Source organism: Lissotriton helveticus, chromosome 1_1 (assembly GCF_964261635.1).
Source record: "Lissotriton helveticus chromosome 1_1, aLisHel1.1, whole genome shotgun sequence".
In the NCBI taxonomy this organism is placed as follows: Eukaryota; Metazoa; Chordata; class Amphibia; order Caudata; family Salamandridae; genus Lissotriton; species Lissotriton helveticus.
The window spans coordinates 418,621,595-418,647,015 of record NC_136057.1 but is presented as its reverse complement, the minus strand read 5'-3'; the positions used below and the strand labels follow the sequence as shown (position 1 = coordinate 418,647,015).

At 42.9% G+C, this 25,421-nt stretch overlaps 1 protein-coding gene across 4 annotated transcripts in view; it reads left to right on the top strand.

Annotated features, from left to right (window-relative positions):
- The first annotated feature begins 6,360 nt into the window (after positions 1-6,360).
- DENND5B (DENN domain containing 5B) overlaps positions 6,361-25,421 on the top strand; it is a 578,042-nt gene continuing 558,981 nt past the window's right edge. For 2 of the 4 annotated variants that reach the window (XM_078673773.1, XM_078673772.1), the window contains exon 1: positions 6,361-6,885. In XM_078673773.1, coding sequence (XP_078529899.1) covers positions 6,762-6,885 — 124 coding nt within the window. In that variant the 5' untranslated portion in view covers positions 6,361-6,761. The remainder of the gene's footprint in view (positions 6,886-25,421) is intronic. The other 2 variants (XM_078673775.1, XM_078673774.1) reach the window with 1 other exon arrangement.

Here is a 25,421-nt window from a genome sequence, read left to right as displayed (position 1 = left end):
GAGTGAAACAGTAGGGAAAGTGTTGGATAGCGGGAAGGTAAAAATTACTATTCCCACTCCAGAGAGTGCAACAGTAGGGAAAGTAATGATTTAATATTTAAACAAGAATAAATTAATTATCAATACCAATAAAAACTAATTACAATGAATTACCAATCACAAAATATTTAATAATGAATTAATTATAAACACAAATAAATATTATTTATTAAAAATTAATTACCTATTAATAATTAATCAACAACCAATTAATGTCCAATACCAAACATTTAATAAGCAATAAAACATGTACCAATTAATAATGAATTAACAATAAATTATTTATCAATACTCAAAAATAATTTCAATAATTACTTAATTACAGTTACATTACTTCCCACCCTCTTCCCCTATAACCCACAACCCACTCCAAATAATAAATTAATACAATTAACATAATTATCAATTAAACAATTAAATAATTACCAATTAATCATTAACAATAAATTAATTATCAATACATATAAATAAAAATAAATATTTACTTAATTACAATTAAATTACTTCCCACCCTATTCCCTATAAACCCACAACCCGCTACAGAACTAAAACGCAAAATTAAATTAAAAATAATTAATAATTACTAAAAATGTATATTTAATTTACTATAATTAAATTACTTCCCACCCTATTCCCCTATAAACCCACATTCTGCTACGGAATTAAATTACGCAAAAATTAAATGACATAAAATTACGTATACAATAAAAAAATAATATATACATTTAACACATATTTTAGCATACATAACACCAAAAAAAATTCGATATTATGGAAAACGATATTTCTAAATTTGATATTATGGAAAACTATATTTCTAAATTCGATATTATGGAAATCGATATTTCTTACCTCAAATTCGATATTCTATACAACTATATTTTGGGAATTCGATATTCTGACCTCTTGATATTTTTGATTCGATATTCTGGACAGTCGATATTTAAAATTCGATATTTTGGGTGTTTACCAATTCCGCAGGAACGTGAAGAGGGCTAGCTCCATGGGCTAATAGCGTTCATGAGTTATGCAAATTACCTTATTTAAATTTCGCATGAATCGCTCTACCTCCCCGTTAGCCTGAGGCCAGCGAGGGGTATTCCTCCGGTGCTTGACGCCCAGGGAGGTCAGGTAAGTGGCTATCTCTTGCCCTTGAAAAGGAGGTCCCTTATCGGTTTTCAGTTCTTGAAAGATGCCATGAGTTGCTATTACTTTCTCCAACTTCGGGATTATTTCAGCGGCACTCAATGTGTTGACAAGCTCTACCTCCGGGTATTTGGAGTAGTCGTCGATGGCCACGAATGTGTGTCTCCCATCTGGAACACTTCCAAAATTTAGGCTGACATTTGCCCAGGGACGTGGGGCACTCACGGACAGCGGCTTCCACAGACTCTTCCATCAGGGGAAACCATACCTTTGTTTGTAGCCTCGACTTAGTTTTGACCATTCCTTGGTGCCCACTGTGGACAAGTTGAATTACTCGGACAGTCAGAGGAAGGGATCACAAGCTGATGTCCTCGCATTAGGCATCCTGTGGCGTCTTCCGTTAGCTCCTCTCGGATGTGGTATAGGCTTTCCAGGATCCGTTGCGTATCTTCCAATCTTCTCTGGATCGGTGCCAGTTTCCATGCTTCATAGCTTGTTTGGCTCTTTGTAGGCACTCATCTTTGTCTGAGTCATTCATCCTTCAGGATGTCCATGGAGAGAGGGAGAGGGCATGATCTTGCTGTGATGCATCGGACATACACCTCCATATCCGCAGCGTCTTCCTCCTCTTGGGCTGCAGCCTCCCTCCGATGTCCAGACAGATTGTCTGCTAGACTGTGGCTCCCTGGCTGGTATTCAACTCGACAGTTGTAGTTCTGGAGTTGTGGCATCCACTTCTCTATCCGGGGAGGAGGCTTTGACGATGTGCCCGAGAAGGGCGATAGCAGGGGTTTGTGGTCGGTGGCCACCACGAACGGCTTGCCGTACACATAGAGGTGAAAGTGGCGACACCCCTAGTGTATAGCGATTGCCTCTTTTTCGATTTGTGAGTACCTCTGTTCCATGTCGATGAGCGAGCGGCTTGCAAATGCCACCGGGGCCCAACCTTCTTCGACATTGCGGCATCAGCACTGCCCCCAGTTCTTTCGTACCTGCGTCTACTGCGACCAGCATCATCTTTTGTGGTTCAAAGTACAACAGGGTGGTGGCAGCTGACAGAGCCTCTTTAATGTCCTGGAATGCCTTGGCCTGTGCTTCACCCCATATCCATGGGACGGAGTCCTTGGTTAGATCCCTCAATGGTTGAGTGAGGGTCGTGAGGTCTCGGATAAATCGCCCGCATTAATTAACCATACTGAGAAAGCTGCGGACTTCTGTGACATTGGCCGGGGCTGGTGCGATCTTGATGTCATGGACTTTGTCCGGGTCTGGATTCACTCCTTCTGCCGAGACGGTGTATCCAAAAAATTGCTGTTTAGTTTTGAGGAACTCACATTGCTCTCTGTGTAATGTGAGTCCAGCGTCTCGGATTCTCTGAAGTACTTGAACTAGGCGTGAGTTGTGCTCTGAGATAGACTTGGCATGTACCATGATATCCTCACTCAGATTGATGACTCCGGGGATGTCCATGAATAGCTCATGGATCACGTTTTGGAACACCTCAGCTGCATTAGATACCCCAAAACTCACACGGGTGTACCTTCCGAGTCCGACATGGGTGGAGAAGGTCATGATGTTCCTGGAGGCTTGGTCCAGGACAAGCTGGTGGTATCCGGACCGCAGTTCGAGCTTCGAAAACAAACACGCTCCGGCCATTTCTCTGATCAAGTCATCAATGGTTGGGGTGATGTGGTGCTCCCTTTTGATACATGTAAATCACTGATGGACAGGCTTGAATGTACTGGGTTTCATTACCAGCATCTGTAAATAACGAATTTAATACCTTTACTTTGTCATTCACCCCTTCACTATCCAACTCCTCCACTTTCCTATCCTTTCTCCCTCTCCCTTTTGCGCGCAACCTATGTTGATGGTTATAAACAATCCTGGTTTGGGCTTAAAATAAACAAATCATATTAAGTACACACAGTTTTTGCGCTTGTGTTGATGTGTGGTGTATTGAATTTTTTTTCATCTGCATAAATATGGTTATTGTGCATGTAGAAATGTCTCCCCTTGTTTCAGGTTATTGATTAACCGTGTTGTAATGGTATATACAACGCAAATTCGCAAATAATTCTTGAAGTGTTGGTCACGGACCATTGTTTTATTCCCCCAGGTTCTAAAGGGGGCAAAACCCTGAGCACCCCACCCTCAGACCCGAGGTCGGGATATCCTACCTGGCGCATCCGTTACATCACGGGTGCAACATAACACTATTGTGTGTATTAGGCTGAGTGCGAAGAGCCTGGCACTCAAGCTCCTTTTAAATCACCTGGCAGCAACAAAAAAGCGATATACAATGTGCCATACTCCTGCCGCTCCGCGCCTGCAACGTGTTATTCTTAGACAAGTATACACTGTATTATCAGACATGTTCGCGCTGCACTGCCCCTTAATGTACGTATTAATGGTTTTATTTGTGTGTATCAATCAGTTCTGCCAAGTGTCACACATCAGGTGTGACTCTAACGCATTTCAGTGCGGTGTTCCGCATCACTGTACTGAAATGCATTGTCACGCATTTTAGTGCCACCTCTGTGCCCCTGCACGCTGACTCTGCTGCTCCCCGCAGGCTTGCCAGCAGCTCTGGCTCAGACTGTTTGGTTAATAAACAGTTAACCAAAATCGTAATCTGCTCAGCTCTGGCTGAGAGTTTGTCTGTGCTACAATGTTGCAAATCAGCCGCCCTTCTGCCATTGAATCCTGCCCGCGGCGCGGCTGTCAGTCACTGACTGACACTGCCGAATCAGACCCAGGGGCTGGGTCTGCCCTCAGCAGTAGTTGCTACTGGGGCTGTGTGGCACCGTGAGGGGATGGGGGGCGGGGTTGATAACCTGGTGTGACCTCACCTCTGCCAAGTCATCACGTCCGAAAGAGTAAGTGAGGTTCAGAAGTGGCGGGGGACTCAACCTGGTAGTGCGCTGCTCTGCCCAGCCCTGCTGCTAAATAACCCAGAGGAGGCCTGCAAGTGGCCCCTGTGCGTCATCATGTCACTGCTGACAGTTCAGGCGAGGCTGCGCTTGGGACGGTGCAGCGACAGGCTCAGCTGGAGGCACCAGGAGATCACTGCGGTAATCATAACTGCATTGAAATCAACTCGGAGTCGCACTACAATTATGATTAATGAAACTGCAATGACAGGTGACGCAATTGAGAGCGTTTACAGTGGATTGCACAGAACTCCAGAGGACATCTGGATCTTTAAAAACTGTTTAAGTGCTGACGGTGGCTGTGTTGTACTTGACCTGTGATGCTTCATACCCGTGGGTCAAGGGGTCACCTGTTAGTTGGGTAATGCAGTGGCTGGAGGCTATGCAGACCGTCACTTCTTCTACTAAAACATCGAGAAGAGGGTCTGCCACCAAGTCTTTGCTCGGCTAGCCCAGACTGTTCATTTCTACCAGGAGGTGTACATAAACTTTGTTACGTTATTCTCTTTTTCTGTGATATGCAGACAGTTTCATTTGCATATCACAAGCAAGCACCCCTCTGAGGTATTCTACATTGTTGTGCACACTTGATTCATTCTCTTTAATTTATTTTTACGTATGCGGTATACATTTCAGATAAGAGCTATTTTTTTAACACAGAAATATGTTAAAACATGCTCTTATCTGAAATGTATACAGCATAACTAAAAAGCTGTACTGAGGTCAAAAATAAGATAAGTATATCAAAGAATGAGTGAGCGGCATCAGTCTTTGTACTTTGCTCATACTAATGCTGCTATTAGTGATTCTTGACTCGCTTGAAAATACTGCGTTCCTAAACAGGGCCAAGAGAGTCAATTAAAATTGCACATAACAAGAGACATGCAGTACAAACACCACTGCAGCTGTGTTTCTGTGGGAAGGGTTTGCTTGTATTTGTTCCTCCTTTTGCTAGGGTCATGATATTAGCTTTTCTCCCTAAAGAAACATTGTGTGATGATATACCACTTTTCCCCACTGTCCCACACATCAGGCCTGCTGCCTCTGGTGGGTCTTGGTGTGTTTTAAGGCCTCTACTGGGTAACATAACTTTCCTATTCATTCTGATGTCTAAGGTAATTAGATGACTCCATGTAAGTAGGAACACAATGCTGTAGACCTGGGATTTTCTGTTAGTTCAAACGATGCGAGCCAGAACTGCAATTACCAGAATGCAGTAGATTTGTTGTTGAATGAAAATCTACAACAGGAGCAAGGCATCCTTGGAAACAAGGGGTTATCTTGTCACCGTACTGAGGTCTGTCATTGGATCCCCGTTCTCTCATCTCTAACTACATTATAGTATCTCTTCCCTATATACCGGATGGGGTTCTACCTCAAACTCTTATGCCTTCCAGAAGAAAGTAGGCAGCACTCCTCACCATTGAGACAACCACGCTGCACGGGTACGAGCATGGATCTGTAAAGCTGCAGTCACAGAAGCATTGCTTATGGATACAGAGAGCTGTCAGAAGCGGCTGGAACCTTCTCCCTCTCATTTTTCCCTTCATCAATGTGCCGGTCAACCCGGGTCCAACAGCAATTACTTTACTTTCAGTATTGATCAGCAACGTCACTGTCAATAGAGCCTTTCTTTACCTCTATGACAGGCTGCCTGCAGCTGGAGTGATCTGGTGCTTGCTGAAGGACTGGGCACATAGGCACCGCTCGCCAAATGGGGAGGACTTCTCAGTTAGAGTTAACTGTTTTTTATTAGGGTTGAGGCTGCTCTAGTAGTCTTGTAACAATAACATACAGCATGGCTGTGACCTATGTGTGCCTCAGCCTCACTCTCTGGTGTCATTTCTAATATGTATATTACTCGTGAGAAAGTGTCACTCATAATCGTTGAAATGTCATTCATAATTACGTTGAAATTATGAAAATGTCACACATGGCAATCTGAAATCTTGGCAGCTATGATCAATGGTTTTATTGGTTGTCTTACTTTTTAGCAATGGTTTTTAGCAACTATGCAAAATAAAAAATAAACTTGAAACTTGACTGAGTGCTTGTTTTCTGAAACCGAACAGCCTAGTTATGGTTCGCTGATCTTGCCGGGACTTTCAGTTCTGCATTTGAACATTTTCGCTAGGTTTAAATGATTTCTAAATTTGCATATAAATAGAATTTACAGTTGTGATTTTGTGACAGCACTCTTCACCTTTTATGCTGTTGTCTTGCACGCTATTCGAAAAAAGCCGCCTTCGCCAGTGGGAGTGGACAACGTCACCTCCTGGGATTGAGGAGCACAATGGACCTCCGGGACTGGAGCGCTCCTTTGCGCACGCGCCAAGGGATCACCAACTGCAGAGGGAAGCGCGACCGGCGGGGTTAGACACTTGTCCCAGCAGAACGAGTGAGAGGGAAGAGGACACAGAGGGAGGCCTGCGTGCAGAGGCGCGCGCGGAGTCAGGCGGGGGCGCGCGCACAGGACGCAGCCGCCACGGGACCTCTCCTACTGGATACTAGCAGCGGGCGCGCGCGCGCTCCAGATGGTCCCTGATCCGGGCATTGTCAGAGCCTGACTGTGTGTCAGGGCGGTCATGGAGGGCCGCGGGGTGACGCTCTAGGAGGACAAGGGCCACCACCTCCCCTGCCAGCATGAGCACCTCCGCCGCCAGCCCTGGCTCTGCGCCCCCGGGGCCCCTGCCCTGCCGCTTCGCCCACTACTTCGTCATCTGCGGGACCGACGCCGACTGCGGTCTGGAGCCCGACGAGCTGTCGGGTAAGAGACGGAAGGGGACCCGAAGAGCGAGGGGGTTGTGTTGTGACTAGGATAACTCGCAGCAGTAGGGGAATGGAGGGAGAATTGAAGGAATATCGTTCAATTGTGGTATAATACATACTGTGCCCGGAAACCTAGATTCCGGGTCATGGGTGGGGGTGTACAGGGCTAAAAACCTTCAGGGCAGCGGATCATTTAGGTGAGACACAAGGGTTAACATGGGTAGATGAGCTGTTTATGTGTGGTGGTATATTATATGCCGTATGGTCCGATGATATCTTTCCTTATGTAATAGCTGCAATGTCTAGAAAACTGGTGGGAGGATACTCGTGCTAGAGATGCCTTTAGGCGATGCAATTTGAAGTCATTATACGAATGTGCGAAAAGGATGAAATAGTCTGTATTAAAGGACTCTGTATTTGCTGTGACTGTGTGTGTATGTGTGTGTGTATATATTTATATATATATATATATATGTGTATATATATATACGAAAAGTTCCTGTTGAATGCGTGCTTGTAAGGCAGTTGGAAAATATAAGGAGGATAGGCAGGGTGTATTTGAATAACGTTAATGAGGGCAAAGCTGGCGTGGGATGCGATACATGTGTAAGGTAGAGATGGGCAGATGTCACGTGCTCAGGGATTTATGGATTGATTGGCACACATCGAATCGGTGTGACCTTCTATAATGTGTATGAGTTGAGATTGTATGTCCTTTGTTGACAAACTGCCCCAAGTGTGTGGTAGGCTGAGAATGTGGGCAGTTGAGATGAGGCTGCAGAAGTGCAGGTGATGGTGTAGTGAGGTACAGATAATGTGAGATACATGTGTTGAGATTAGACGGTCATGGAAGTTTATCTGCTGGATTTTGGGTTAAATAAGTTTTCGGACGTATAGCCGAAGTGCTAGATTTGCAGGGGGTGTGGATGTTCTACAGCCTTGGTCGGGAGGCGGATGCCATTGTCTGCGGTTGCGCTGTCGTCAAGATTTTAAATGTTTACGTATGTATTCACATCACCGTGCTGTTCTTAATCGCAATGCCACTGACAATCAGTGTGCCTTAACATTTCCAGATCGAACAGCTGTTCTTCCACACAGCACTCTCTGTATTGATTTGTAGCGTGTCTGCTGATGCACGTTACATTCTTAATTGCTATTAACCCAAGCAGAACTGCGTGAGCGCAAATGCATGGATTTGTAAACAATGCAAGGCCCTGCATTGTGTAGGCCGACTTTTGGCCATTCTGATGCACTGCCGCCCTCCATGCCACTCTGTTCTTTTTATACATGCTGGTTGGTGTCTTGCACTGTGTAAACAATAGAAATTGAATTCCCAGCATGACCATTTTCAAATCCGGGAGTGCTCTTTTTTTACAGAATACATTAACCACGGATTTGCAGTGCATGTGGGGAGCTACCACTCAGAACCTCCACCCTTAATTACTTTCTACGCTCCACTTTTTGCCAGTGCTGCGTTTCACAAATCAATACAATGCATCTCTCACAACGCAGTCAACTACATAGATGCATGGCGTCCTTTAGAAATAACAGTGGCATATGGTTGTACTAGAATATCCCATTTGTTTAAGAACATCTTCAAACAAGTGGGATTGTTGTTTTTTTTTTTTTTTTTTTAAATATTTTTTATTAAGCATTTTTAAAAAGATTTTTCCGCATATTCCTGTATATATTACAGCATACAACAATTTCACAAGTGGTTGTGCACACATTACAATTTTTACAGTTATTACTCTGGTGCATTATGTCATAAGAAAACCACCAAACCTGTGTACGATATGTGCTAATCATTGCGGACAAGGGGAAAAGAAGCATAGGTAAACAAAATAAAACAAGAGGAGAAAAAAGAAGAAAAAAAAAGACGTCTATAGGCTGTTATAGCAGCCTTCCATCGACTATCCTGGATTTAACCTACTATTTTTCCAGCTTGTGATGGGGTGCCATATCCTTTTACCTAATAACTTAGCTCTCCTTCCTTTCCTATCGTAAATTGCCTTTTCTAGATTATACATAGAAAGAAGGCTTGCGATCCAAACTTGGAACGGGGGGGGGGAGCCTTGTCCAGCCAAGTTCTTGCTATACAAACGCGAAGCACCGCAAGTGAGACAAAAATAAATTCTACTGGAAAAACATCTGGCGTATCCCCCACCCCCAGCATAATTAATTCATCTGTGAGCTTTATCTTGATCTTAAGTGATTTATCCAAAAACTCTTCAATAGCCTTTTTCAGGGTGAATAATTGAGGACATTGTGAAAACATATGTACAATGTCTGCTTCGGTTGAGTTACAGCGGGGGCATGTTATTCCAGTTGTTCCACCCCACTGGGCGATTCTGGCCGGGGTATGATATAATGAGAACACAGTCTTAAAGTGTTGTGATTGCAAGGTAGCTGAGCATAGCACTGTTCTACCCAGGTCCAGAGATAACTGAAAGCTTTCTACCCCTGACCCCAGTTTTTCTGTCCCATTTTTGTGCATATTTCCCCCTTTCATCAGTTTTACTGTCTTTCAATTCCGCGTATAACTGTCTTATCGTACACTTAATAGCTACTTCTATGTAATCCATGACTCTGCATTGACCCAGCCCTGCCAGGCCGCCCTGTTTTTGCGTTAGGAAACTTCTAGTTTGGAGATATTTGTAAAAGCTATGGTGTTCTAGCCCGAACTTTGCTTGTAGCGCCCCGAACTGTAGCATATTCCCCTGGCTGTCAAGCAGATTTCCTATTTTCACTATACCCTTGTTGTGCCAATCCCTCATAGTATTATCTCCAAAAATGTCCCTCGGTAGTGAGCAATTTGTGTACAGTCGTGTATAATTATTATATCTTCCTAAACCAAATTTTTTTGAAATCCCTTTCCAGACCCTATAGGCCGCCTTTAATGTTTTAAACCGTGTGTGTTTAAAATAAATAAAGTCGGTTGTGTTTAGAAACCCATTTTCTGCCCCCTCTCCCAATAATGTAGTATAGACATTAGTACATCCTGGCTTGTCTTCCGCTGTGTAGTCTGTGCCTCCCCCACCTAACAACCCCTGACAGTACTGCAATACGGCAGCCCAATAATAGAGCCTAAAATCTGGTGCCCCCCAGCCGCCTTTTTCTCTGGATACTGTTAGGTGTCTATAGGCTCTCCTTGTCTTCCCTTTGACCCAAATAAATTTGTTCAAGATCGCTTCTAATTTATTAAACCATATGTTGTCAAAAAATAACGGAATAGACCTAAACAGATACAGAATTTTTGGGAATGTTACCATTTTTATTACATTGATCCGACCCATCAGGGTCAGATGCAGATTATTCATTCTTTCCGTATTTGCTTTTACTTTTGCCAACAGTGGACTCATATTAATTTCCACTAACCTATCCAGGTCAGCTGTGATTTTGACACCTAAGTACGTGACTTCAGGAGCTACTCTTATGTCCTGATAAATAACCCAACTATTTTGTATAATTTTGTGTCTTTCCTTTATTCAGTGAGTAACCCGATACTATCCCAAAAGCTGCTGCCTCCTGTTCTATTTCTATGATAGCTAACTCCGGTTCAGGGGTAACCACCGCCACGTCGTCTGCATAAGCGAGTGTTTTATATTCAAAACCATGCAATTTTATCGGGAGGATGTTAGAATTCCCTTCCAGCTTGCGCAGGAGGGGGTCAATATATAACGCAAATAACAGTGGCGAAGCCGGGCAGCCCTGTCGTGTGCCGCGTCTTATGCGTATTTCAGCAGTATACCCTCTGTTTATCCTCACCTTAGCCATAGGTTCTAAATACAGTGCTTGTATAGCCTTTACGTAGCCTGCTCCTATACCAAACCAGTCCAAAACCCTCCACAGATACCTCCAGGAGACCCTGTCAAAAGCCTTCTCTGCATCCAAGAAGATAGCCGAGACAGGGTCCCCTGTGGCGCCTGCTGCATCCAGTATGGTAACCATCTGCCTTGTATGTTGTGTAGTCCCTCTCCCGGGGATAAACCCGTGTTGCGGTGCACCTACCAGACCCTCAATTACCTTGCTTAATCTTTGTGAAAGCGCCTTGGAATAGATTTTTGCATCGGCATTCATGAGTGTTATTGGCCTATATGACCCGGGATCCAAATGTGATTTGTTTTTTTTCAAAATTACTGTGATGTTTGCTCCGGCCCATGACTGTGGAGTATTTTCCCCCCTCTGCGCTTGGCTTAAGGTTTCCAACATATCACTCCCCAGGGTGTCCCAGAAAATTCTGTAGAATTCCGCCGGAATTTGATCTGGCCCCGCTGCCTTTCCTGAGGGGAGTTTGGTTACTGCGTTTTGCACTTCCCCCAATGTCAATGGTAGCTCCAGTGCCTCCTTATTCTCCTCGCTCAGTTCCTCGTGTAAGGTTCCTGATAAATAGTCCTCTATCTCAATGTCAACATTTCCCAGATCTTGATCATATAGATCAGAGTAAAACTCCCTAAACACTTCCCTCACATCCTCTACCTTAGTCACAACTTTTCCCCCTTTATCCTTAATTTCTTTTATTTCTCCTGCTGCCACATTTTGTCTGATACGAACTGCTAGCATATGACCTACCCTCTCATTAAATTCGTAAAATTTTTCCTTTTTCATTAGATAATTACTTGCCGCTTTATTTGCCAAACTTTCACTGGCCTCGGCTCTTTTCAGTTCTATCTCCAACAGGATCTCCTCTAAAGGTTCTTGGGTAATAGCCGCTTGGATGAGCTGTTGTTCTAATTCCATTAAGTCATGCAGTCTGTTAGTTAATTCGAGTTTTTCATTTTTACACCTGTGGAGAGTGTATGCCAATTTTTCCCCTCTTATCCCGGCTTTAAAGGTATCCCAGACCACCCCTGCGGATGCTGTACCTCTATTTACTTCCCAGAATTGTCTAATCCATAACTTCATCCTATTTACATATTCTTCTTCCCTAAGTAGCCCTCTTTCAAACGTCCAGTTATATTCTTTATAGACAGCACTAAGGTTCTGAGGGATAGTTAATACTAGGGGGTTGTGGTCTGAAAAGACCCGAGGAAGCCTTTCTATTTTTGAGCCTGGTACTAGGGAGCTAGAGACCAGAAAATAATCCAATCTGGCAATTACCCTGTGAGGGGCGGAATAAAAGGTGCTGCCCGTTCCAGCGGGATTGTTGACTGTCCAAACATCTACCAATGCATTGTGAAACATTAAATTACCAATAGCCCTTCGTGTTCCTTTTTTGCGATCACCCTGCATCCCCCCACCCGACAGACCCAACCCTGGCAGTCCATTAACGTTAAAGTCCCCGCAAAATATCACCGGTTCTGCCCATAATGCCAATTCAATATCTAAAAAGTCAAATAATTCAGGTTCATCCTCGTTAGAGCCATATACTGAAACAATGGTGTACCGTCCCCCAGCTGTTTCCCCTTCTACCATAACCCATCTCCCTCCCTCATCTTCCTTCTTTTTCTTTACCTGTATAGCTCCTTTTTTCGCGAAAATAGCCACTCCTTTTGTTTTAGAATCTTGCTGTGTACATGCTAGGACTTCATAACCAAGTTGGTCCATAAGGTATTTATCCTTTCCCCTCACATGTGTCTCCTGAAGGCATATAACATCCAACTTCAATAATCTAAACATAGCCGCGACTTTCTGCCTTTTCCCACCATCGTTTAGCCCGCAAATATTAATAGTAGCAAACCTTAACGCCATCTTATCTTAAAGGTTGAGCTACCAAAGGCCCTCCTCTTAAAATATGCTACCACTTGTTCATTTCTATACATCTTCTTGTCTTGTGCTGTACATGACCTTAATTCTTCTCCACCACTCCACCTCCCTCCCCCCTCCCTTTGCTTACCCCCCCCTTCTACAGGCAAATAGGTCAGACATGACCTATGTGTGGCTGCTTACTGCTGTAGTGTCGCCTCCTTCCCCTGTCCAATCTACCCACGCTGCTAACATATTCAATACTTTCCTCAGTATTGTAATATGCATCTTATGCTGGCTCAATGTCCCTACTCTTCCTACCCCTTTGATTCTCCGTGATTTCTGCAAGATACTCGCCTGCCTTTATCTCTGAGAAAAACATTCTGACACGACCCCCTGTAATAACTTTCAACTTCGCTGGGAACATCAGGTATGCTTCAGAGCCCTGGCGCTGAAAAGGAGTAATTAGCTGCCTGAGTTTCCATCTCCTTTCAACGGTCGCGTGGCAGAAATCGGGCCTAGCAAAAAATGTAACCCCTTCAAATGACCTCTTTTTATCTGGTCTGGCAGAATCCATGACTTCCTGCCTAGCCAAGAAGTTCCCAAAAAAGACTAGCATAGCCCTTGGTAAAGTTAACAATACAGACATACCATAGGGGGGCAAGATGGCCGCTATGCCGCTGTAGAGAGCAGTCGCATTTACTCCTTCTCCTGACCCACGGGACATGCGGCTGGAAGTTGGAAAAAGACATGCCGATTTTCCCAAGACCAAATAAAATTAATACTGCAGGAGGTACTAGGGTGATACAGAAGACCCTGGCGACACTCTTCATCCTTCTTGGAAGACATTGGAGGGAGGCGTACACTCGAGGTGTCAGCGCAATTGCAGAGATGGCACACCGCGCTGGAGCAGTTTCGAAACTTACAAGCGTGAACAAACGATCTGCCCCGGCGAGCACTGTCTCACAAACGAATCAACAACTCAAGAAAGGGGAGAAGCCAGAAAAAGTTGCCAAGGAAAAAGCGGGAGCTAAGACAACGGTGCAAGCGGGCACCCCCGGACCTAAAGGGCAGCAACAGCAGAGGCGCTGACAATCAGACAGCGGAACTTTAAAACACGCGATCGCCGTACCCACCAAAGATCTAAGACAACCTACCGTCTCAGAGGCTTTTGCAGGTAAAGCCCAGCCGATGATTCTGGTTTCCAAAGCTCCTGCTGAGACAGACACGGAAACAAACGCTGATGCAGCACTCAATGACCGCGAGGACGCAAGTACGGCGGTTGCTAGGCAGCAGGAGCTCCAATCATGCACGCCTCATGCGGGAGACGCGCTGAGAGGGGAAAACGCCGAAAACGCCGAGAATGCAGATACAGACACAGGTGCAGCCACGGCGAGCGGAACGGACAAGGTGAGCAGGGGGAAGCCAGAGGAGACGGGGTCAGGACTCGGAGACCCGGTAAACTTCAACAATGCTCAAATGTTAGAAGCCCTAATGCAGGTAAATCTTGCTCCCACCCCTGGAGACAAAAATACGCTAATAGAATCCTCTACTTGGGGGAGCATGAGAAGCGTCGAAAGTCGCGCACCAAAGGGGCTTAAAGGGGAAAAAGGAAGGAGAGTCCGCTCCCCTGAAGCAGAGAAATTCTACTCAGTGACTGAAGGCTCTGACTCCTCCTTACTGGGCACAGAAGATGAGGGCAGAACCACAGATTTCTCGTCAGACAGAATCAGAGGGGTCCCATACTGGCAATCCCAGAAACAAAGAGACACAAAAGAAGAAAAGAAGAACCATGATAAAACGGGACAGAGACATAGACAGATCAGCATCAAGCACAAATAGGAAATTGCTCTGGGACTACGGTAATACTTCTAAAATGTATCAGGAACACTGTCTAGAAGAAGGAGTTGATAATTACGCCGCAAATGCCTCCCAAGACATCGCCGAACCACCACCTCAAGCAACCCTAGATGGAATGTTTACTATGTTAAAGCAAATGCATGCGGAGGCTAGAATAGAAAGTAGGAGAGCAAGACAAGACACTAAAAAAATACAAGCGAGTATTAGGAAAATGAATAAAAAATACGAAGAGGTGGAAGAGAGAGTTGTACAGGTTGAAGAAAGAACTGGCAGATTGGAGGATGAAGTTACAGACTGGCAGTCTTTCAGAATGGAGCAAGGGAAGGTGGTCGAGGACTTACAATGGAAGCTGGAGGATTTTGAGAACCGCCAGCGGCGGAACAATCTGAGACTTCTTGGCTTGGAAGAAGGAGTGGAAGGGAAGGACCCAAGGGGGTTTGTGGTTAAACTGCTGAAAGGTGCATACCCAGAGGTGCAGTGGCAATGGGAATTAGAAGTTCAGAGAGCACACAGATTCCCACTGACGCAGAAAAAACCCAGAGGCGCTAGTCAGGATACTTTAACAAGTGGGATTGTTGTAAGGAAAAAATAGTTGCATAAATCACGTCGACTCAGTGGGTAATAGCCTTGAAGCCAAAAATCCCACACAACTGTTTCTTCAGACAGATAGTACAAACTCTTTGTAGGTATGGTGCTATTTTTGTAGAGGAACCTTTAGACAATTTTGAGTTTTTAGCCATCCCACCGTTCGTGACTCGCACGGTTAACGTAAATGATGAAACTATAAGTTTCAGAATATTGTTGTCTAAATGAGGAGTGGCAAGATGTCCCCATGATGAACCGTGGGCACCAGTCATCCAGTGGTGCCTATATCGTTTATATAACTTTGTCTATGCATTGTTTGTTGGTCGGTGGGTTAATCTTAAATGTACATTTCATTCAAAAAGTACTTTCTATCTCGTTCATTCACATTAATTCTTTTTGGGGATTGCTTGACGTTTTTCTCATAATGTGAGCGTATGATGTTATCCAACAACAAGTTGAACATTTACTAAAATGACAAAATACCATTCACTGTTTCTTATACAGTAGAATTAACGCATTCTAAGCTTTCTTTATGAGCCTTTACATCCCGAATGCAATAAACATTGGGTTGACAAACACCTGTTTCTCTTATAGTTTTTTGGAACAGCAGAACCTGTGGCCTCTCACAGACCACCCGTGGTGCATTGTGTGCAAAAGTTCAGTTGTTTGTTGTGATCCATCGGAGGATTTAATTTCAAATGTTTTCTTTATATGCAGAATATGAGTCGAGTATTTGAAAGGGTGCTGTGGGTTCATGACTACCATTCAACTGGCTGGAAAGTGCATCTTATCTGTGACTTCGCACCAGGAGTGTCCAGTAGGAAAAATAATTTGCCATTTCATTTGTGCGCTCTATAGCAAAAGGATCTCACGTAGCCACATACAACTAGTTGCATTAAGCAATATACGCTGCTGGTTGGACTTTATCCTTTTATTTGGATCACATCGAGCTCTACTTCCTCTGTGATTAACATCTCTGGAACTTTAGCGACATGCCGAATTCCCTTTGAAATGTCTTGTCTAAGTACACTGTCAAATTATCTTTACTTCATGGGAAAGATTGGACTCTTTTCACAGGCCTGTGAGTTTGTCACGCGAGACGTGCTTAGATTTATTTTTCGTGATAAGTTTATCTTACGGTTTTGACATATTGTGGTTTTTCAAGCGGTTATATTAATTTGATTTTCATTTACTATCTGTATGGCTTAAGTCAAGTTCGCCCAGATTTGTAGGATCTGTCGTAGCAGGTCTTAACCTGCCAGGAGTAATTGCATATACTTATTGAAGATGTTTTTTCAGAGGCTATAAGGTTAGTTCCAATAATTCTTTCAAAGGTTACATATTACAAAAAGGCGTTTGTACAGGTTGAAAACATAATTTTCCCTTGGCACTTGTAAACATTTCTAGGAGCCAAAAGGTATGGTATGTTGTGTGACCGAGGGCCACACTGATACCAGCAAGATGAAGGGCTGGAGTTTGTGGGGATCGGGTCAAGGTGGGCACAGGTGAGGCAAAGCATGTACATGGTATGGACTTTGAGTTGTGTAATTATTGTGAGGGTTTCTTTCCATACTGCCATCAAAGTTAAGCTGCTACTCTCTAGAAGTCATCGATTTGATAATACAGTGTTGTGCTGTATCTGAGTCCCTAGCTCTGTTCCGCACCCTAGAGTAAACCTTCTCTGCTTGCTATATTTACCTTTGGCGAATCAAGTGTACAAAAGAAGTAACTTGATTGTTGAATTGGAATGGGTCTCACAATCTTCTTATTTCTTTAGTCTCTGATTGCTAAGTATTGGGAGTGCTTAGAAAGTAGCTCTTATAAGGTAGCATGTGCTATAACAATTCTTTCCAAAAAAACCTTGCCAATGACACCTCCCCACAATAAAGTGCACAATATACTTAGATGAGCAGATACAAACACCCAACTTCCACAGCTAGACGCGTGACAATGTTCTCAGTTCAAACATAACGTTTATTTAGACCATTTGGTCCTTAAATCACAACTCATACATTGTCATTTAAAATGTTTACACATTATAAAATCTTATTCCTAACATAAAAAATCCTATTTTCCTTAAAACTTCATTCCAAACAATTAAAAAAAACAATAATATTTCATTTTAGATTGCGACATGTTTTTCTGCACTTAAGCCTTTAATGAAATAGGGAACTTATATACACCCTGCATGTATTTCCCAATGGCTATCACGATATCTAGATTTTCCATATCCGCAAGAAACTCCCACACTTGCAAGCGTGGTTTAACATCATACTTTAAAAAGATCGGGCGAAGAAATAATTTACGTAAATGTAAACATTTTCGACAATCCAATAAAATGTGTAGAATGTTGCATTTCATCCCCATCTTACACAGGCATTTACCATAGGATTGGTTGCATTAGTTCAGATTTTATTTCACTATTTGTTACAGCCGGATTAATACCAATTCTTCTCCTAAGAACTTCCATTCTTAACCTTCGATTCGGTAATAAGTCTAAGTAAGGATAGCTTATGTCTTTCTCCCAGCTATTGCTCATAAATTTTACAGAGTCTTTCTTACTCAGATACTCCCGTGCTATTGCTCTAGACAATTCTTTTCCCTGCATTTTAAGAACACTCTTTATTACATTTATTTGTAATGTCTTCAGATCTATTTTCACCTTCAGGTGGTCACAAATGGACTGAAGTTTACTTCTTGGAGTTTTTGTGTATTTTAGTTCACTAACTTGAATTTCTTTCATACACCATTAAGATACCTTTGTGACCTCACCGAGTCCTAAACGATTCCAAAATCGGAGTAAACTTTGTTGCACCTGAACATTGCACGCTGTCAGGCCTGATTCCAGTCTAATTGCCTGGATCATTGTAGAGCTTGGAAGGGACAATAAGGATTTTAAACATTTCCCTTCCTCTTTATCCCAGGAGCTTTTGCCATCGATACAAAAACTTCTGAACTGTATTGGAGTTGCTGGGGGATAATTGCTTTATAGGCCGTCAATAGGGGTTTATGGGACATATCTCAATAATTACGATTGAATCTTTTCAGCCCACATACTGCCAGTTGTGCTTTTATTTTTGGTGCCTCGAGGTGCATACCCAACTTCAAAGAATTTGTAGACCATATTCCAAGGTATTTGTATTAATTTACAATATCTAATTTAGTTTGGCCCAAGTACCAATTGCACTTCGTATTCCTCTTCCCGAAGCACGCGTGACAATGGTAACGTTTTTAGCCATGGCACTCTGAGATTTGAAGTATAACTTATTCTTTACAACTTGCGAAATTTTGCTGATTTTGAACTCTGTATTGAAAGTATGGGAAGATTCCTCGGCACACTGGCATTTCCTAGGTGATAGCAGATTTTGATTTTTGCATCAGAATAAGTCATACCCCAGTTGTTGTGTATGGGTAAGATGGACACTGTGCAACCAGAATGCATCTGTTGGGTGATCAGGTTCTGAACATATTTCTCTACTTCCCTTTTTAACAGAGATAGAAAAAACTTAAACTAAACACTGGTAGTAAGTATGTGATAAGAAAACAGGACTGTAACCCACAATCATTTGATTTGACTCATTGGGGGAGGGGGACTGGGTGGGAGCAGAGACACCCAGTTTCTCATCCACTCTAGTGCAACCACTAAAATATAGCGAAGTGTGAAAGTTATGGATCTTGAAACAAAGAACACTACACATTTGTGTTTGTACAGCTTTTCACCAAATAATTTGATAGCCAAATCACATCCTTCCTGTGCCTTTGTCTCTTCACTTCCATTATGTCATGAGATGGGTGAGCCAAAGAAGGTTTAGCATGTTCAAGTCAGAGGCCTAGCTCTGGCTCAGGCCGAAGTTCTCTTGGATCCTCTAACCCAAAATGAGCCAAGTCTTACTGTGACTTCTATTTGACACCCACGCTCCAACCTCTTGCACCAAAAATTAAAGACAAAGTATTAACTTTTGATGTACAACAAGAGCAGGAAAGAGATACCCATATAGTAGATGAATTGCACATTATGAAACCAGAATACTTGGAATGAATCCCGGCTTCCCCACTTGACAAAAATGTGTGCTCCTAGGCAATTGGTTTATTTCACTTCGCCTTTCTTTTTCTTCATTGGCTTATATGAAAGCACACGGAAATACATGAGTTGAGAATGTGTGCAGGAGAAAATCTTCTTTTGTGTTTGATTTAATAAACTATAATGTTGTTCCATGTATTACTACAGGCTCGGTCACCCAGACCGTGAATATGACAACTGACTTGCCTCTTGTTTCACTTATGGGATTGTTGTCAAGGCGCGGAGGAGGCTTGCGTGTTCTTAAATTAATGTTTGAAAACTATCACTTTTAACACATGCCTGTCAGTACAGTGATAACATCTAATGGGCTAAGATCATATTTGTACATGTTTGAGGCACATCTTTCACTTAAAGGTATTTTTAAAGGGCAGGGCGCTGATGCTTCTTTTCCCAAACAAATGCTTGACTATTTATCAACTTTCTAAATATTAGTACTACGTCAAGTAAACAGCAGTCCAGTGCTGGTGTTCACTAGGGGAGCCTCAAGTAAAATAAGGGTCAGGAGTGCCGCAAGCGGCTCTGGCAGTACTTTAAGTATATCTGCTCTAAAATACACTCTACAGAGGTAGGACCGGATGGCATGCTCTTGCTTTGGCACAGGTTGTCAGATGCCAGTGAACAATTCTTCATAATCTTTCTATTCTTTGTCTCTTATGAAATTATTAATGTATCGCTGTCAATTGGAAAAATAGTTTACTGTTAATAACTATTGCGCACAGTGGTTTTAGCGAAATAAAAATGGCTGACCGTCTTTGAAGTGATATGGGCCAACTCATTTATCCCCTTTTTTAAAACCCTCAATTTTCAGTTTCCCTCGGGAACACGACACATACTTATCAGTTTTAGTGAATGTAAGTTATGCACCAACCCCTTCTCTTGATTGCTTTCAAAGAACTCGAGAGTGTGCTTTACTGCGTGAAATTCTATACCAACTCATTTCTTTCTCTGGGCTGCCCAAAACGTGTTCGCAATGGTGGGTACATCTGTTGTTCTATTTTCTCCAGTCTAAAACTGTTGCCGTTTTTCTGTTTCACCATCTTCCCTTATGTGGTCGCCCGTCTACCCCATAGAAATGGTAAAAAACTCAGCCGAGGTGGAGCCAACTCGGGAGAACGCATACCACCAGTCATGTGTGCATCTCTGCATCTGACTCTGACCCCCAGGGATGCTTTTTTATTCTTACCACTTGCTTTAAATGCGATATCAGTTAAGCCTGATCATATTCTTCCTTGCTTTAATGATTACAAGGAGAAACATTGAAACTTTATGTTTCTACATTCTGGAACGTATATGACACTCTCCCTATACATGCTCATCGCCTGAGCTGGTAGAGGATGATGAACAGCACAGTTTACAGTGCAGCCCGATGGCAGCACTGACATTCAGAATCCAGGCGTAGCATTCTGTGACTCATGCTCAAATGCTGCAAAGCTTTTTCCAGTATGCAGAGAATTTGGGCCTTGAGGCTGATACCACGCATCAGCAGTTAGTCGTGCAAGAAGTCATGAGCAACGAATTTCTTTGCTCGTCGTTACATTATGTGGCTGTTTTAAAACGCCACCATGATCTTTAAATGCAAATAACACTGTAAAAGCATAGCGTTCTTTATGACATAGTCCAGTCCGTGTGGGCACTAGGTGGAATTCACCATCTTTGCTATTTTAGTTTGTAGGGGCTTGCATCTTGTCTCTTGGCCATAATCAAACCGATATACTAAATTAACTGTACAGTAGAATGGTAGGTTAATGGGTAATACTTCCTTTGCAAGCAGTGAAGTAAATGAAGAGTTGAACCTGACTGCATACATCTATATGTACTGCTTTGTCTATTGGTTTCAGGGATGGATAAGTGAAACTGGGACAGTAAGTACTGTGGGGCCAAATTCACAAATCCGGTTTTGACAAAAAATCTTACTTGTGCTTATGAAGGCTAACTCCCTTGTTTTGCGTAGGTTCCTCACTTATATACGATTCACAAAGAATTTCAGGAAGACGCCAATGTTAAACATTGTTGAAACGTTTGTACCTTCATTCTGAGATGAGAGACTCTTCTCAGATTGCAAGGGACTGTGCACTGTGTAGATTATCACGGAGAGTGTGTTTAATAAAGGATTTGTTGAAACCTAAAGTGATAATATCTCTCACTCTTCAACAATGTCACTCTTTAGATTGCCATACATGTGTCATATTTGTCAGGCAAGGCCTCATTGCGTGAAATGATGCTGCCGTGGACCATGTAATCTTAGTTGCATGACATTCAGCCAGTCTCACAATCTGTTGTAATGCCCCCTCGATAGAGGTTTGTTTTTGTTGTCCCTTAAATACCTTCCATCGTTGCATTTATTTAAGTGTATCTGCAGTTTTCTGTTTACCAGCGTCACATATCCTTTCAGTGAAGACTTAAGCATGGTTGTCTTTGGTGCTTAAAAATAGCACTAAAATTGTTCAGTTTACTAATAGATTATAATCGCATTTGGCAATGTTGCTATCTACTCACCAACACCTATGGTATCTCAACAAACAGTAATGACAGCGGGTCATGTGATTCTAACAAGAAATATGAACCAGTGTCCAAGAAAATATTATTAGGTATTTTTATATTAGATATTTGTAATCACTTTTTCTATGAGTTTGTATAGTTATGTGTAGCCTGAAATACTTCCCTCCTAAAAAGTACTAAAATGGGTGTGACATCACATTAGCTGGTGGGAATGGATTGCGTTGTATGCTAGATATAAACCTAAATAGAGCAGTTGATTTATATGGTTGTCGAAACCTAACAAATCATCTTATCTGGATGCTAATTGCAAAGAGCTGCCCCACAGATTGAATAAGTACCATGTTAACTTGGTCAACAAAACTAGATGGAAGCTCACCTCAAACTGAAGTCTGGGACCCTCTGTGACCAGTCATAAACATTTTCAGTCTGATGTAATCTTACCGAGTACAAAAGTTAGTATTTTTACCGCAATCTGTTAAGGAACAGTGTATTTTATGCAAGAAAATTTCTCAACCACAAACCAGCCTGCAGCAAAGTTCCTCAACCACAAACCAGCGTTTTGCTGATAATATTCTCATGAATATTCAATTTTTATGGCCCAAACCATGGCAGAATTGATTGAGACTGGTATAAGACAGAGTTTGTCTAACTCATAACAAAAGTTGTTTTTGCATTTGTCACCCCGAGTGGGACGGGTATGCTCAGACGCGAGTCCCGTGCTCTCCATGCCAGTGGAATCAAGCTATCCAGGCTGATGAGGGCTGAAAGCCTGAAACCGGTCCTTGGATGCTTGTTTCCAGTCCAGGGAGGACCTGGCTTGGCAGTTCGGGCTGGACTGTTCCCATGGGGCACAGGGTCAAGACTGATTTGCATATGGATGGGTTCAAACTGGAATGGCATGGTGAGTAAAAAAACGATGGATTTAGGCCCGATCTCTGTACTGGGATGAATGTATGACATTGTTCTGCATTCTGTCCATTACCTGTTATTTTTGCATTTGTCACCCCGAGTGGGACGGGTATGCTCAGACGTGAATCCCGTGCTCTCCATGCCACTGGAATCAAGCTATCCAGGCTGATGAGGGCTGAAAGCCCGAAACCGGTCCTTGGTTGCTAGTTTCCAGTCCAGGGAGGACCTGGCTTGGCAGTTCGGGCTGGACTGTTCCCATGGGGGACAGGGTCAAGACTGATTTGCATATGGCTGGGTTCAAACTGGAATGGCATGGGAAGCAAAAAAACGATGGATTTAGGCCCGGATCTCTGTAGTGGGGTGAATATATGACATTGTTCTGCATTCTGTTCATCACCTGTTGTTTTTGCATTTGTCACCCCGAGTGGGATAGTTGATCACGAGTGCTCCAATAATGTTGTGTTTAGGTTAGCTTAAATTAATTTTATTTGCTCACCCCCATCCACAAGATTAAAAGAGGAGGGTTACTGTGCGAAATTCAATGAGCCAACATGTTGCTGCATTCCATTAACTACATAGACAACCTGTGAATTTCAACTCGTCAGAAAGTATTAAGGTATTAGATGAAGAATCCAAAGTACAACAAAGGATATTTTGGAACCGTTTCAGGAGATACAAGATATACTGGGTTAACAATTGTATCAATTGTATCTGTTTATCAATAATGTCTTGGGTCCAAAAATTGAGCACCAAACACTCTACTTAAGAATTTGACCCTCAAGGTAGTGGGGCTGATCAGATCAAGGCACAGCATGTTAGGTAATGTGTGGTTAAAGATTATTAACTAATTATTTCAGACTGAAGCTTAATAAATTGATGTCTAGAAAACTTCAATAAATTGATGTCCTGCCAGTGCTTTATCGTAATTTAAGATTTTTTTTCCTAAACAAACAAACTCTACATGTAAAAATACCTGACTGCACTAATACTACACATGGGACAATAACAGGCAATATTTGACAGTGTATAATATAGCATTCGGTCTATTGTTATGACCACGAGGGATCTCTCAGTCACCTCTATATAATGGTGTGCCTATCTCGGTTATGGTTAGGCCGGTGAGGATTGGAATCTGGATATTGTCATTCTCACTTGTGCCAGGGAGTTGTAGAGACCTCTATCTTGCAACTGTTTGGGAGAGTAGGCTGCCTCTTCAGCTACCCAGTCTGCTCTCATGGTCCTCCTGGTTCCACCTTTTCCCATGTTTCTCTGTGGGCTTTCAAACGGTTGCTGTTGAGTTAGGAGCAGTCAAGATTAGCAGTTTCCCCAGGCCCAGATAACTATTGAGTTCAGTCGAAAGTTACTTAAAGGGGGGCTCCACCAACATGTGAAGCTGGAGTCTGGAGGAGATTTAAAGTTGTCCCAAGGTGCCCCTGCTCCATGATCCTCTGGCAGCAGTGGTGCTGCAGGGTATATGTCATGGAGGCACCCTTTACAACCTCAATTGTAGAGCTGTGGAAACGAACTCCTGTAGCTTCAGATCCTTGAGCTCCAGGGGCGTTTTGCAGAACCCTTCTGCTCACAACAGATTTAGGTTTCTCTATGCCGGTGGTGCAAAATGATGTTGGTTCAGTCCTCGCTCATCTTTTAGGCAGCTTTAATCTTCAGAGGTACCTTCAATGCCTCTCTTTCAAGCAGTAAGGGTAGGCTTCTTTCGCAGTGCCAGTCCTTATAATTCCAGGAGGATCTCTTGGACTCCAGGTTATGGCCGGAAGCTGACTAACAGAGACACTTTCTCGGTATCACAGAAGCTTACTTCAACACCCTACGATATGTCATCTTAGCACCAATCAGTGAGAATTCTTAGATCACTGATGTGGGTTCTCAGCTCCATACTTGTACACCGTTTTCAGACAGTTTATGGATTCCACAGGCACAACTCTTGGTTTTAGTTACTTCTGGTATTTTGCATTGTCTCCCTACACTAGGCAAGGGTTCTTGCAATCACATACAAGCAATCCAAAATGGATGCTGGTATGTCATAAGTTACTCATAGCATATGCTCTCCATTCTCATCCTGCTACACCGTGTAAACAAAGATGCAGCATTCAGCACAAATGAATACCATGAGGGAACCAATTGTGAACTTCAACCAGCATTTGCCAAAGGATGGAGAAGAGCTTAGTTCCGATGATCCAAGACTTTTGGTTTTAAAGTAAACTAATCTTGTCCTGAATTACTACAATGATTAGGTAGGACGTGCTACTAATTTCCTTAAATGTTGTCAGAGAGACTATGTTTGGACTGGATTGGATAGTAAGCAACTCTCCCTGTGCAATTAGGGGTAAAAAGGCCTGTTGTTGCAACCACTTTCAGTCCTCTGTGATCTGTTGAGCTGACAACAGTAAAGAAGGGCTGCTCATGATGTGCCCCTTCAGTCCACAGCGGCCACCTCTGAGTTGCATTTAATTTCCACCCCAACTGGATAAAGCTGATGGTATAATGTGGAAGTAAATCTTTCAGGATTATGAAAACTATTTGTAAGCATTGGAATGTTCTACAGAATTACACAAAATATGAAAGATTTGCTACTCTTGGTTGAATCAAGGTGTGTTCTCAGCCACATAAGGGTGATTTAGAGTTTGGCAGAGAGGGTATTCCGTTGCAGCTGTGACGGGGTACCTTATGCCCCAAACTGAAGGTGCCCCTACCTGATTTAAAGATGGACAGACCTTAAGTATGTTAGCGACGTAGACTACTCTGTGTCATGTCACTGACATACACCTCCGACGGTCTCACAGAGTAAGGACCAAAGGAAGGTTGACTGTTTGAATGCCCACCTGATATAGAGTGGGAGGTCGAAAGGCTTTAGACATTTCATGCCAATGCTATGAGATATCCACTGGGCCGGTAAA